The sequence below is a fragment of the Corvus kubaryi genome, unplaced genomic scaffold (assembly GCF_017639235.1).
Source record: "Corvus kubaryi isolate FWS band 111438036 unplaced genomic scaffold, C.kubaryi_AGA036_p1.0 split1-131, whole genome shotgun sequence".
Classification (NCBI taxonomy): domain Eukaryota; kingdom Metazoa; phylum Chordata; class Aves; order Passeriformes; family Corvidae; genus Corvus; species Corvus kubaryi.
This window is the reverse complement of record NW_024582073.1, coordinates 8,873,866-8,886,727: the sequence shown is the minus strand read 5'-3', so window position 1 is coordinate 8,886,727 and position 12,862 is coordinate 8,873,866. Positions and strand designations below refer to the sequence as shown.

At 35.1% G+C, this 12,862-nt stretch overlaps 1 protein-coding gene across 2 annotated transcripts in view; it reads left to right on the top strand.

The window, feature by feature from the left end:
• The window catches only part of UBE2K (ubiquitin conjugating enzyme E2 K), a 44,602-nt gene that overhangs the window by 10,391 nt on the left and 21,349 nt on the right, over nt 1–12,862 (top strand). Inside the window, exons 2-3 of one of the 2 annotated variants that reach the window (XM_042052924.1) lie at nt 7,077–7,170; nt 12,356–12,414. In XM_042052924.1, the coding sequence (XP_041908858.1) occupies nt 7,077–7,170; nt 12,356–12,414 (153 nt within the window). The remainder of the gene's footprint in view (nt 1–7,076; nt 7,171–12,355; nt 12,415–12,862) is intronic. The other variant, XM_042052926.1, reaches the window with a different exon arrangement.

Genomic DNA, 12,862 nt, shown 5'->3' with positions numbered 1-12,862 from the left:
CTTGCTCTGAGAATGCGGACGTGATCTGCTGATCTCAGCTGGTAGTGCAGCGTGTGTACTTCATAGCCCTGTGGTAATTATGTGGCATTTATGCTTCTCTTAATAACACGCTCAGGCTTTGGATATGCACTTGATTTTGGCTTTTAAGCTGGAGTGAGTCTGGAGTAATATTTTGGAAGTCTTGGACTACTCTCTCTCTTGCTTTGGTAGCTCTTTGAGGGGGTGGCAGTGGGATTATAAAACTTTTTTTGGTAAATTGAATTTTCCAGTTTGCTGCAGGACAGTGCACTGCACTTCGTTTCCTAGTTGAGTGCTGCCTCCTGCTTTTTTTATGTTTTCCCATTTCTTGTGAAAGAGTGAACTGAGTGGGTGCAGTGTACTTACTCTGGCTTACTCTGGAATAGCAAGGGGGTTGAGAAGGGAAGAGTGTTAGTTTGAAAAGAAGGGAGATGAGAGGCTGGTATTGACTTCTTAGACAGCAGCTGAAGAGGTGAGCTTTTATTAGGAATCTTCCTTTCTGGCATATCAGTGAAGGAGGAAGAGCTGAACCATTTGGACTAAGTTGAGAATGGTACCTTAGCAAAAGAGCATAAGAAAATAACAAGAGAAATATTGCAAAATATTTCTCTCAAAAAAAGAGAAATAAAACAAAATTCCTTTGAATATTTATCCACAGAATTGAAAAGAGTTGGTAAAAAGTGTAAGAATGAACTTGGTTTTGTTTCTTAATTTATTTAAAGAAATGTTTGATGGAGCAAACTGCTACTGAAATATTGGAGTCTTTTGCTCAATACATGTTGACTCAGTACTTATGGCCTTTTTCAAAATTGTGTTACGGATTTCACTGTGATAGTCAGGTGATCCTTTTCTGTAAGCCTGTTGAGATATGTTCATGCCAGATTTTGGTGTAGAATAAGACTGTTGTGGTAGAATATAAAATGGGTGGGAGGGTAAGAAGAGTTTATAAGGCACTAGTAACTTTATAGTATAACAGTTCAATTTTCCTAGCATGGCTTCAGACTAGGGTGAAGGATTTCTCACTTAATTTGGCTTATTAAATATTGAACCTTATAATGTCAGTATAAAATGTTTGGATGTTCAAAAGTACCTACTTCACATTTTTAAGTCATGGTTGTAATAAAGAAGTAACTAAATTTTTATTAGATTTTAGGTAGTTCAAAAGTAGTTATTGCCAATTTACCTCGTAGATGAATCAATAATTTTAAGATCCTGTCTGAAAGATAAAGTAATTTTATTTTGTTGCTGTGACTGGGGAAACCATTAGTGATTGCAAACATTTTGCATGTACAAAACCTCCTTCACAAACTTTGTCCTTGGTTGAGAAAATTTCAGAGAAATTTTTCAAGTTTATTCCTTAATCTTCGCTGAAATTTTTGCATGTATAGACTTCAAGATTTTTGTCACTTTCTTAAAGTGTAAGGGGCTAGTCTTAAAGCCCTGAATGATTACAGAATTTTGATACTTAGCTGCTTTTAGTGCAATTAGACGTGTTTATTTATATGCATCATTTATCACATATACATGTCTTTTCAGGTTAGTTTTTTCCTGGTTTAGTTGTGTTTATATATGTATACATACACATTTGTTTCTAGAGTTTTCTGTGATTTCTCTTCTGTAAAACAAAGTAAATTAGCAAAAAATAATAGTACTCGATCCAATATAGAGTAAGTTCCCTTTGAGAGAGAAGAAAATAATTTTATAAAACAAGTAAAATCACAGACTGCAGGTAGTTAATTGCTGTACGGAAGAGCAGGGTTCTGTGATTTTGTTTGGTTTTGTTTGTTCTTGTTGTTGTAGATTTTTTGTTTTTCCCCATACAACATAATTCAGAAGCAGCCACTGAGTTTTTAATTCCAGATCGAATTTTGTTTAAGGTGGTTTTGTGTGTGTTGCTTTTTGTTTTTGTAAATCCTATTTTCCACCTTGGCCTTTATACCCAAAGACACTTGATAGGAATTTGCACATGGTGTAAAGAGAGACAGACCTAGAACATGAAAATAATAATTCAGTTTGACACGACTTTATTATTTTTAGAATAACATGCTGAGTTATTAATATTGTTAATAAACATGATTTCCTTTTTCAGTTTTGACACCAATAATTAAAAACATACTTGTTTGTAAATGGATGCATTTACATTTCTGTAGAGTAATTTATTATACAGGGATTAACAATCTAATGTGAAGATATTGTCATGGGGGAAGTAAGCAGAGATGGGTAGTTCTAGGAAAACCTCACTCACAGCTTTTTTTGTATGTCATCATCATCATCCAGTATTAAGTTTATAATGTTTGGTAGCCATGGCTGACATGGAAATGTGAGGGATTTATTTGGGATTTGGGTTTGGTTGGTTTGTTGGTTGTGTTTTTTTGTTTCTACTCAAGAGGGTTCAACACATGTCAAGACTGCTGGCCATGTAATTAAAGAAAAATTAATTAGAAACATCTTATTCTTGCATTTTTAGTTCAACATACCAGTATCTGTCCATACATCACCAGCTCTGATAATAGGCATTATTATGCTGATTGCTTGAGACTGATTCTCTGGTAGTCTCCTTATCAAAGTAACTGAAGAATTTGGAGGCTTTTTTAGAAAACAAAAAAAATCCTGATGCACTTGTAATTCCTATTTCTAAAAAAAGGAATTTCCTCTACTTCAGTCATTATGAAGTAGACTTATACCAGGATCAAACTTTGAATATATAATTTTTTTTTGCTTTTAGTAAATATAGTAAATAGTATTTTGTTTGTGAGAAATAAAATTTAGAAGAACAATGCAGTTTTTAATAACTTGTCTTAGTGTGCTCCTTTGTGTTGGTATGTAATGGTTTTGTCTGCTTATTTTATATGAAGGAAAACTTTGGATTTTTAAGAGTAGAGGTACTGGACTAGTGAAGAGGATAATAGGCCATGAAGAAATGAAAGAGGTTTTTAAAGGCTGGTTGAAGAAGAGAGAAGGAAGTGGTACGGAAGGCTCAGGAAAAAGGTTGGATTTACTGCAGAAACAAGACTGGCCCTCATATTGGACAGGCCTTCTTTATTAAGGCCTGTAGACTACGGTGGATAAAGAGAACAGATGAGCTTCTTGTCTGCTGAGAGTAATATTACAGAGTCGAGAGCTGCTCTCTAAAATGATTTTAGTAGAAGTGAAGATGTGTGCTAAAGTCTTCACAGTGGCACAAGTTACTCTTCAAATTTTCTTCTGGAGTGGATTGCGTTCCTCTGCAAGGAAGTTACTCAAATATAAAACTAGACAGTATAATTCTGGATTTTTTTTTTTTAAGAGGAAGCAGGTGAAGACAAGTCAAAATATTATCAATCAATGGTTACTGTGATAAATGTGATTGAGTTTCCTGTCTTTGGAAGATGCTCACAGAATGACACTTCATGAAGGATTGGTTCATTTGGGTTTCTTTTTAGAGATAAAGCTTTTAGTAATGAATAAAAGCATAATATGAATCTTCCCCAACTTGGCTGCATCATACTTTTAGTTTAATCTTTATGCTTGGGTTTAGTTTCCACAAGGCAGAATAAAATTGGTTAAGCATGACTCTAGCAGTGCAGAAGGAATCTTGGCAGTTGAGTTGGTCTAAAAGACAATCTTTTGACTAGACCCTAGTATGAATTAAAGGATGCATTTAAAAATAAAAATGGCTATGCATAATCAAAAAAAGAAGAGGGAATGGCATCATGCTTTGTGTAGTAGGTTGCATCAATTTCCTTTCTCTCTGTCTTGTGTTCTGTTTGTTTGTTGTTTGCGTTTTTTTGGTCAGTCTTGATAAAAATAATTTTCGGATGTGATAATGGAAAGTTCTGCTAGTGTTGGACTTGCAGATTTCTAGAAAAGGATTTTGCTGTTGGGTTTTTGGGCATTGTGTTGTTACAGAATTTAGCTCTGAAACTGTGGAAATAAATGCTGCAAGAAATGGCATGGCTCGTATTTCAGGAATTGCTAGCCCAGTGAATTGTTACTGAATCAACAGGAGGTGATGCTGTTTTAGATGTGGTATGGAAGTGTATTGAGGTCTTTGTAGAACTGCTTCTGGAAAATCAACTTGGGGTCTGAGATCACAAGTTGATTCATAAATTCTGTGCTAAGATCATTGGTATTACAGAACTTTTGAAGACCACTGTTGTTGGTAGAGGTGGAAGCCAGGGATTTATTCTGTTAGAACTGCTAAAATTAAGTAATTTTATCCTACATGATCCTCATTAAAGAGAAATATTGTAGGAAAACACTCCAGATTTAATTTGGCTAGTAATCGCTTTGGTGCTGTTTTTCCAGGCATGAAGGATAAAGCAATACTTGTCAAGGTGGAGCTGAGCTGAACCTTGGGAAGTGTCAGAATAACATAAAAAAAAGGATCTTCAGCTATGTAAAGAAAAAATTAATTTGGTATATAGAGGACATGGGAGAATTTAAGCATAAATGCAAAATTAAGTTAATCCCTGCAATAAAGCAGTGCAGTATAACCTTCTGTTTTTCTTTGAGGTTCTGGGCAAAGCAAATAAGGGCATGGAGACAGCTACAGCTGTAGTAATAAAAGCAGTCATCTCGGAGGGGGGAACCAGGATCACTGACTCTTGAAAGAAGCTATCTTAGTGATAGGCTGTGTTTGATTGCTTTTTAACAAATTTATGGAGTTGGGAAGGATTTGTTGTGAAAAACAGCTAGTGTGGTACTAATTGAAACTGAATATGGAGGAGAATATCCAGGCTGCTACAAGAGTGTGCAGGTCACTGAAGAAATGTAGAATGCTAAGTAGAAAATGAAGCAAGCTGCAGCATAGATTAACCGTAGATTGTATCACTGAAATTCATCCCATTTGCTATTACCACAGCCCTCTAAATTAAGTTATCTGCAAAGAACGAGAACTCCTCCTGCCAAGGTGGAGCTTGCCTGGTGATGTTGGCAGAGGGAGAGCAGGAGAAGCTCAGCTGACGTCCGAGTGACTGCAGTACCTGCACAGATAGTTACGGTCACTCATCTGTATGGGTTAGTTAAACCAGTGTGCTGCTTTGGGAACAAAGAGGCCATGCACAGGGGCAGTACCTCTGAGAAAGCACTGTGCAGTCACTGGAGAGGACAGAAACTTCTGCAGGAATCCTTGCTGGGACTCTTGTCTCTTAATCTGAGCCTCCTGTCATGCTGCCATGAAAAAGACAGATTTCATCTTTCTTAGATGTGATGTATCTTAGTTGTGATGTATCTTCAGTGAGTGCAACAGAGTGCTTGTGGCACAGATTCTAGGACATCATCTAAATTTGTTTATGCAGGGCTGGTTAGGTGATCATGGGACATAGAGAATTTTTTTTAAAAGCATCAGTATGCTGAGATTAGAATTTCAACTTGTTTAGAGCAAAATTAAGGCTGGAAAATCAGTGTAAATGCCATATTATTTTGCAAGGGGAATAAATGCTAGATATATTAAAAACTTGTTGAAGCTGGGAAACAAAGCTGTCACAAGTGTGCATAAATAGATTGTAACTTTACCTAATTGTACTTCGGAAAGCTTTTAAAAACTGTGAGGTGTTGGAACAAGTTGCCAGTTGGAAGTGTGAGAGCAAAAAAATTAAAAGGCATGTTGGAAAGCTTGCAAGAAGATATGTCATGTAAGATCAAGTTTGAATTCAGAGAGGAATTTTTTTACAGTGCCTGGCTGTTGTGGAGAGCTGCAGGTGCTGCCTCATTTGTGTGGGTTGAAGGGATTTCAAGTTCTAAAGACAAATGTATGTAACTACAGATGTTAAAAGCTCCCAGTTCAGCATTGGATTAATTTAGTGAATTAGGATTTTTACATGGTGAAACTTTTACCTAATGTTTGATTTTTCTTTATATCTCTGAGCGTCTCTGGTCAGAAGAGCACTCTTTGTCTGGAGGGATTGATTCTGTAGAACACTTGGAGGAAAGAAACAGGTGATTTCCCAGCTGTTGTCCAGTCAGAATTCTGTGTCCTTAATGGTTCACATCACTGATGGATTCAAGAACCAGTTGATGGCACCCATCAGCTTCATATGACTTAACCCTTCTCTAATAGCTTCCAGCAACCACATTTACTCTGAGGGTGAAAAGAAGCACAGCTGTATATAACTAGTTGGAACAATTTTAAAAGGGAAGTTGCTAAGAGTTCTTGCAAAAAATAACACAGGAATCAAGAAATCTGTATTGCAGTCAGTGAGCACCGTATGCAGAGGTAGCAGAATGGAAAAACCTGTGATTACTTAACTCGAAAAACTTGATGGTACATCTTTCTAAAAGGAGATTTGGCTTTGTGACCCCCCAATAAAAGTGAACAGCTGGGAGATTTATAGGACTTTCACTAACACTGCTCTCTGGACCTGGAAAGCAAATTCAGTGGAATGAGTAGCTCTGGCTGAACACTTCTGAGAATCTGTTTCTGGAAAACATATGTTTTCTCCAGTATCAAAGTACAGTGTTTTTATTTTGTAGGGAAGTTGATACGGGGTGTGAAAATGTTGAGGAGGTGACAATGAAATTCAACTGTATAAGTAAATTGTATCTTATGCCTAAATATTAAATATATACGTGATATTAAAACTACAATATCCTGTTTAGATCATTGTAATGTTTAAAATACTACTCCATTTGGGGAAGTCTTTCTGTATTCCATTGAAAGTGACAAACGTGTCTATTTTTAAATAAACTGGTCTAAATATGAAAAGAACTAATGTGTAATTTGGTCAATTTAATTTTATAGTTTAAGACATGTAGAATTAATAGCTAATTTGAAAGATCATGGTCCTTTTAAAATATAGTCAACTTAGAAGTACAATTATAGATACACGTTGCTGGATTGCTTTGCATATTCTAGTGATAGTATAAATAATATTGAAGTTTCTAATTGTTCACAAGTAGTCTATTTTTAGTGAAGTAAAATTTCAACTGGAAGGTAGCTATTAACTTCAGGCTACTGTATTTTTAAATGCTTACTTACTTTAAAGTACTGTTCTAAAAATTTAAAACAACATATTTTGGGGGAAATTTGTATGTCAAATGCTTACTTATGATTCTTTGTTTCTCTGTTTATTTTTAAGACGAGCAAAAATCAAATTAAAGTAGATCTTGTAGATGAGAATTTTACAGAATTAAGAGGAGAAATAGCAGGACCTCCGGACACACCATATGAAGGCAAGTAAAGTTTTTGTGAATGCAATCACTGTACACTTCAAGTCATATGTCTTGAGATGCTTTGTTTGCAAAAATAATTACAGTATAAAATGTAGACGTATATGTTTTAAAATGGTCTGATTTTTTTTTTTTTTAAAATACAGATTTTAAACTTAAAAAACTATTTCAGGTCAGCTTCTGTGTTGCCTGAAGAGATCTGTTCTACAGTAAGGTAGACTGTTCCATATCAAGATTAATTTAGAAATATAAGCTGTGTGGTTTAATTGGTATAATTCTGACTTGTAGTTGTTTGTTTACTGTCTCAACAGTTTAAGCTCCTTAACCATTAAGCATCAAGAAACTGAGCTTCACACTGTACATGTATTTCTGTGATCTAGAGTGGTGATCATTCATAAACGTTGCATTTCTCCTATCTCAAGCAGAGATGCTATTGCAAGTTAAATTTGGGATTAATCTTGGGCATCCATGTGTCCCAATACTTAATTTATACTGACGTGGGGGACTCTCTAGTAGAACTTCGTATCTTTAGCTCTCTTCAAAAATTACACCTTACTGACTTTCTAGTTTATTGAAGTTGGTATCAGTAATTATGCATCTCTTACAGTCTGGTAAAAGCAAAGTAACTTTGATAAAGAAGCTTTAACAGAGGCTAATATAGCATGCTTCTTCAGAGATACAAAATTACTCAGTAGTGCTGGTAGTTGTAAACTTTGTTTGTGTACAGTGTATGTGGAACTGGCAGACACACTTCTCTTTAAAGTTCTTTCATGGTAAGTAAGGATTTTTAATTTAATTTTTAGAGTTTTTGGATAGCTTTAAATTGTTGTTTTACTCAAATTTCCCATGCCAGATATCTACTTTGATTTGAATTTGTACTTTCAATAAAAAAAGTATCAAGGAGTGTTACAGGCAAATAAATTGTTTTGTTGGAATATGAAACAGTTTTGCAAGTTTTTCAGTTGCTCTAGTTGCTCTGTGCCTTTGAGCTAAGAGTGGGACTTCAGTATTCCCCTGAGACTGGACACATTGCCATTTGTCATTATTTTGAAAAAATAAATTCTCATCAGGTAGGGAAAATATCTGAAAGTTGTTTTGTAGATATAGAAGTATATGCACAATGAAAGCATTACATGTGAAAATCTGGTTGTCACATCTTCCCTAATGGAGGACATCCCTTGTGATTTGCTTTTCTGGACTAGAGGCTGGTGCAGCAGCACTGGACTTGAGAGCAGGGAGAGTCTCCACTCCTCTACCTTTGGGGCCCAAGACAGAAAAAAAAAAAGAGGAAATAGCCAACATTGGTTGACATGGAAGAATATTGGGCAGGGGTAGATGTCAGAAGCTGACAAGAGGGGAAATGAGTCTGGAAGAAAGCAAGTAGAAAACAGAAGTGGCTGTAATGGTAGGGGTGCTGCCCTGCAGAACTTTATTTCCAGAGTTCCTCAACAGTCTAGTAAATAATGGTGGTTTTCCCCTCTTCCTCTCTTCCCCCATGTGACTGCATCTCATCAGCTGCTGATATACAGTTGACAAAAGATAATGTCTGGAAACAATTTATTCTGGTTGTAATATGTGCCTTCAATTTAAAAGGAGAACTACTCCACCTGAAATACAGACTTGTGCTAGTGATCTATTTGGAAGTGAATAATTCTATTTAGAATTTAGTATAATTGTTACTGTGCGATAGTATGGTTTGTCTTGTAAAACCAAGACTTAGTATTGTAATAATTTAACATCTATACGTAAGAAATTGGATACTGGGAAACATCTGAATGGTGGTAGGAGGGTGCTGGTTTTGGTGTTTGTTTTCCATCCAGAGAGAATTTAACCTCCTTGAGTGAGTTGGTTTTTGAGGTCTTGACATTTTTCCCCCTCAAGGTCATTATTAACTCAGCTTATAAAATAGGCCTTTTTTGGAGAATTATTTGAAATTAAAGATGTATGTGTCACAAAAGTTAAAAGCTGTACAGCAGGTTATGAAGAGGGTAAAAAAAGATTGAAATGTCGTCTGCAGAACTGGGTTCTGTGTGTTGCTAAATGCTTCAGGTAGACAAGAATTTCAAAAGCTGGGCAGTGTTTGCTCACATACTCAGCATATCCTGCTAGTGAAAAACAGCAATATGTTTAGTGCAGAATTTGTTGATGTGAAATGCATGCATACTTACATACCTTTGAGTACATTTAATTATGAGGATATAGTAAATACCCCTTTTGGGGGGGCTAAGCTTATTTTTTATTGTGATTATGGCAGGGATCTCATGGAAGAGTAATGTGATTGTATGTTTACTTTAATCTAGAAGGCATATGCATTGAGGAGCAAAATGAGAGTTACTGCCAGCCCAATTTCTGGTGTTTCCTGACATTTTAATAATTTGCTTTGGAATGTTAATATTTCTGTTATATAGTTATATGCATTTATTCCCTTACGTAATTATGAAGGGCATGCCATTGTGTGTTGTCTGCATTTTATGACTATTGCAGTAATGCATGCTGCATAATTACTGACTGATGTTTTGTCATCTGTAATCTGAACAGTGACACAGCAAGTAGTGATTTATGAAGAAGAACTTACTAATGCAGTAGTTCTGGTGAGACAGTCCCTGTGATACATGAGGGAATTCTAGAATCATTGGGAAGTGAAAGAACAGTTGTTGACCATAGCTGGTGAGGTATCTGAAACCAAACTGCTGCTGCAAAATTTTTTATAGGTGATGTTGGAACATAAGTTAAGAATGACTGAGAGGGAGAATGCTGTCTATTGGCAAAATTTACAGCTTTTATTTTTCTTATTCTTTCTTATATTTCTTCTTTATTTTTCTCTATGAGTGTCAACTCATACTGATCAATTATCAGAATATTGCAAGACACAACTTTAATTGAAATGCGTTTACACCCCATGTTAAAACGTGTTTGGAGAGAGGACCTTTGAGACACTCGATAATGGCTGCTGGGTTTTACTTGATTCAAGAGCTTCTCAGTAGATAGGTTGGGGTTTTGTGGGTTTGGATTTTTTTTTTTTTTTAAAGCCTGTTTAATACTGGTGTTAATTTCAATCCAAGCTTGCATGTGAGCCACAGTAACTCCAAAATTTATAATAGGGTATTTCTTCAAGGGAAATAGCTAAAAATTGCTCTAAATCTTGTGAGACCTGTTCCAGTAGGACTACAGAAGGAGTATTCTGCCATTACTGTTTAATTCGGTTTCAAGCATTAAATAGCTACAAAAAAGCCATACATATGCATACTCTTTAAAAAATTGCAGAAATGTTCGTATGCAGAAGTCAATATATTAGTCATTTGCATTTTAAATGTAGTATTAAGAAAATTACAGATTTGTTTAGGTTACCTCTTTAAGCCTATATTTTTAACCGCAAACTTCAGTGTGAAACAATACTATATAAATAATACTACCAGCTCATCAGTCTCTGGTGAAAAATATTGCTGGCTGAATATTCTGCTAGGCAGAAGACTGTAATAGTTTGTGGTAAGCAGAAGAAATGGTAATACCTAAGCATACATTTCATATTACCTTACAAAATGGTGTGGCAGTAAAATCATAGAAGGACTGATTAATTTTTGTAATCCAGGCACAGTGTAGCTGTTTCGTTTCTTAAAAACAGTTGCTGAATTATGCTTCAATTTAGAGAAAAGGAGAAAGAAACTTCTTTAAGGTCTCTTATTGGTGTATGTGTCTTCTAAACTCTTTCTCCTTTACTGTCCTGTAAGTAGACAAGCAATCAATATAGACATTGACTATTATAATTTTGGATTTATTTGCCTTTCTTATATAGTATTTTCTGTTAAAACTTCTCAAATTACTGTTAAGTGAGAAAAAACCAGCTGTAGACAATAGTGTAAAATATCAAACTGATACTAAATAGTTTCAGGTGGAGTGTATTAGACTGAATTACATTTCAAAAGTGAGAGCTCTTAGTAGCTACTAATGTGCTTTTTGGCACAGATAAAGAGATGCCACATACTGTAACTGCGGAGAGGATTGCTTTGAGGCTTTTTTCCCCTGTGCATCTTGGTGCCAGTATTGTAACTACTTGAGAGTTGTTTTTGTGTAGCCTGATTTGCAGAGTAAATTGCTCTGGAAATCTCGAAGAAAATAGATTGCAAATACTTCAGCTTTGATTCAAGAAAATGTATAAATTGTAACACAGTATGCTGACAGAGGGAAAAGGTTTCTGAAAGAAGAGCAGCAGGTTGAAGAAAAAAATTGCAAGTGAGGATAAATGCTTTCAGCTTTTATAAAAACTAAATGTCTAATTTGGTGCATATGTTTTTTTATACCCTGTTCTTTTTGTCATTGAACTGCTGCCTGGCAAATGGCCTTCACTGGGCAGGCAGAGATAGTTTGAGATTGCTCCAGAAGACAAAAGTATTGGTAGTGAACTTGAATGTTAACAGAACTATAATGGAAATAGGATAGAGAATGATACTGTGACAAACAGATAAACCTGAGAAATGTTTAAAACTGGGCAGTAGGAGGGGTTCTGTCTGCCAAGCTCATATTATCCTTTATTGTATGCTCTGGTCCTTCATATTATATTAATGGTACTGGTGTGTCAATTGTTTGCAGAATTGGAACGGAAGTAACTACTTGAGGGAGTAATGTAGAACATAATAAAAGTTACACTGGTGCCTCCTTTATTGTTTTATTCCCAAAGTCTGGGAGCTTTTCTTAAAGAGTTACTTGAATATATTTGAATTCCAGAAAGTTTAAAATAAAATAACAGGTAATTTAAATTGTGTAATTTGAAGAAAATTTGTCATGAGGTATCAGAAAAAAGTCAAAATAATGTAATATCCTATGTTCAGCCTGAATATTCCTGTGGCCTCTTTTTTCATCTGTTGGGAGATGTTTGGTTCATATTTTGGTATATTTTACTAAAATAAAGCACGGAAATTATAAGATTGGGAATGAGAATGTACACATTAAATATACCTAAGAAGTATAGATATTGATTTGCATAAGCAAACACAGCTTTACTAACTGACTTTATATGCATTTATTTATGAAATAGATGAAATCTAAATGTATCCCCTAACTAATATTTCTGAGTAAATTTGAATTACTTGAAAATCTGTCCATCTAGATGTGTAAGCTTTAGTGTCATGAAAGACTAAACTTGACTAATTTTCTTCTGGTTTAATTTCCAACTTGTTCTTGTCTTTTACAGGTGGAAGGTATCAGCTAGAGATAAAAATCCCAGAAACATATCCATTTAATCCTCCTAAGGTACTGCAAATGCATATTTTTGGAAAATACAGTTTGGCTAACAAGTTGGGTTTGAGTATTCTTATTTCCTTGTTCGCATGTGTAGTCTCTTCTTATTTATTTTTTTTTTTAGTTCTCTTCTAGACAAGGATTGGAACTATTATCTTTAGGTAGAAATAAAGCAGGATGCAAAGCTGTATCCAGTCAGAAGTATACTCTGATTGTTCCTAAAAGTACAAACTGGCAAATCCTGGAGAGAAGCTTGTGTATTATTAATGACCCTAATGTAATATCGTTTTGACCAGATAAATACAGTTTTCACGTAGTTTTAAATGTTGTAGAGAGTACAGCTGTCTTCCCTCCCTGTCAGCATTGTTGAAGAAATGTCATAATAGGTAGTTATTGGTTCTTTTAATTTCTTGAACTCTGTAAGTATACTTAAAGTTCTTGAATCTAACCTACCAACTTT